We start from the raw sequence: 1567 nt of genomic DNA, 5'->3' as shown, positions 1-1567 counted from the left end.
GGTCCCTCAAACAGGACAACATTCAGATGGTGAAAGCGTCCCAACACCGTGGGTCCTGCTTCTTACTCACCTACTCCAGCCTCCCCGTAGCCCAGGTGGGGCGGGATGATCACCGTTCGTTTCTCTCCAACGCACATCTGTCGGAGACCCATATCCATTCCCAACACCACTTGTCCAGACCCCAAAACGATATTATACGTTTTGCCTAAATTCCACCTGAAAATGAAGCAGAAGACCGCCTGAAGAGGTCCCAGCCCATCAGGGCTTGAGAGTGTTCTCATGAAGAGAGCGTAAGGGCCGCGCTGTGACACTTCTGCCGACGTGCATAATGAGGAACAGTCTACACAGTCATCAGCCTACCCTCTCCCAAGATGTCAAGTTCCTGAAAGTCCAGGAAAGGTCCAAGGTCTGGTGTGTGAGGGCAGAATGGAATAGGAGCCTTCTCTGTAGAGCACTTTATGGGGGGATATTTGGCAAAACTTGAGTAGAGTTTGAGGATTAGGTGGTAGTGCTAGATCAACACTAATAAACAGAGAAAAAAATGAAGTTTTCACAATCAATGCTCAAGAAATCAAATGACGTGTTGCACTGAACAGACCTACCGCATAGGACCTCTTTAAAGTGTTAAAGGGCCAAACTGTCTCTTTGAGGGCGAAGATGCTCGTGACTAAAGCTCACCAGGCATGTCAACCACCTCCTATGCATTTAAAAGCTGAACTCTGAATGAGAAGACGGAAGAGAAACTGCTGCATTTGAATTACGGTGTTGGTGAGGAATATTAAACATTGCATGGACTGCCAGAAAAATGAACAAATCAGTCTTGGAAGAAATATAGTCAGAATACTCGCTAGAAGCAAGGATGGCAAGGCATCATCTCACATACTCCAGACACGTTATCGGGAGAGATCAGTCTTTGGAAAGGGGCAGAAGAGTCGAGGAAACCCCTCAATGTAGTTTCCACCTAAAAAAGAGGAAGACCCTTAATGAGGTAGACTCACTCCGTGGCTGCAACAATGGTCTCACAGAAAACAACCATTGTAAGGACGGTACAAGACTAGACAGTGCTTCATTCTGGTGTGCGACGCTACAGCACCCGGCAACGACGTAACCTCCTGAGTTTCATGGCTATAGGTCGAGGCTTTAAAGGTTGATCTTCAGAAGTAGTTCACCAGGCCTTTCTTCCTAGTCTGTTTCGGTCTGGACAACCCTCTACAAGTGACCCCGCCCATTATGAGTGACCCCGCTGGTGTCTGAAATAACAGTGGCATAGCTTCTAGCATCACAGACTCTGAAACTGACAGAACACCATAGGAGAATATTTGTTTTTATAGAAAATATACACAATGAAGTATTCAGTGGGAATGTGGCATCATGCTGGTAACCAGTTCTTCAACAAGATAGGGTAAAATGTATTTTTTGTGCTGGTCTTACCAATTCTGAGTTTATTTCAGAGGTTAATTTACTCAACATTCTGGTCAGGGATTTTCACAAGAATTTTTAAAATGTAGGGGCTGGGTCAGAGGCAGAGTACCCAATAAGCCAGGTTAGCACCGGTCTACGTATGTTT

General features: G+C 45.8%; 1 protein-coding gene across 1 annotated transcript in view; it reads right to left on the bottom strand.

Moving 5' to 3' along the window:
- FKBP9 (FKBP prolyl isomerase 9) overlaps positions 1-1567 on the bottom strand; it is a 61208-nt gene that overhangs the window by 1800 nt on the left and 57841 nt on the right. The window contains exon 5 of the mRNA XM_045288667.1: positions 71-340. Within this exon, the coding sequence (XP_045144602.1) occupies positions 71-340 (270 nt within the window). The remainder of the gene's footprint in view (positions 1-70; positions 341-1567) is intronic.

This window comes from Echinops telfairi, unplaced genomic scaffold, assembly GCF_000313985.2.
Source record: "Echinops telfairi isolate 266 unplaced genomic scaffold, ASM31398v2 ScPeMD7_23;HRSCAF=83, whole genome shotgun sequence".
In the NCBI taxonomy this organism is placed as follows: domain Eukaryota; kingdom Metazoa; phylum Chordata; class Mammalia; order Afrosoricida; family Tenrecidae; genus Echinops; species Echinops telfairi.
This window is presented reverse-complemented; position numbering and strand designations above follow the sequence as displayed.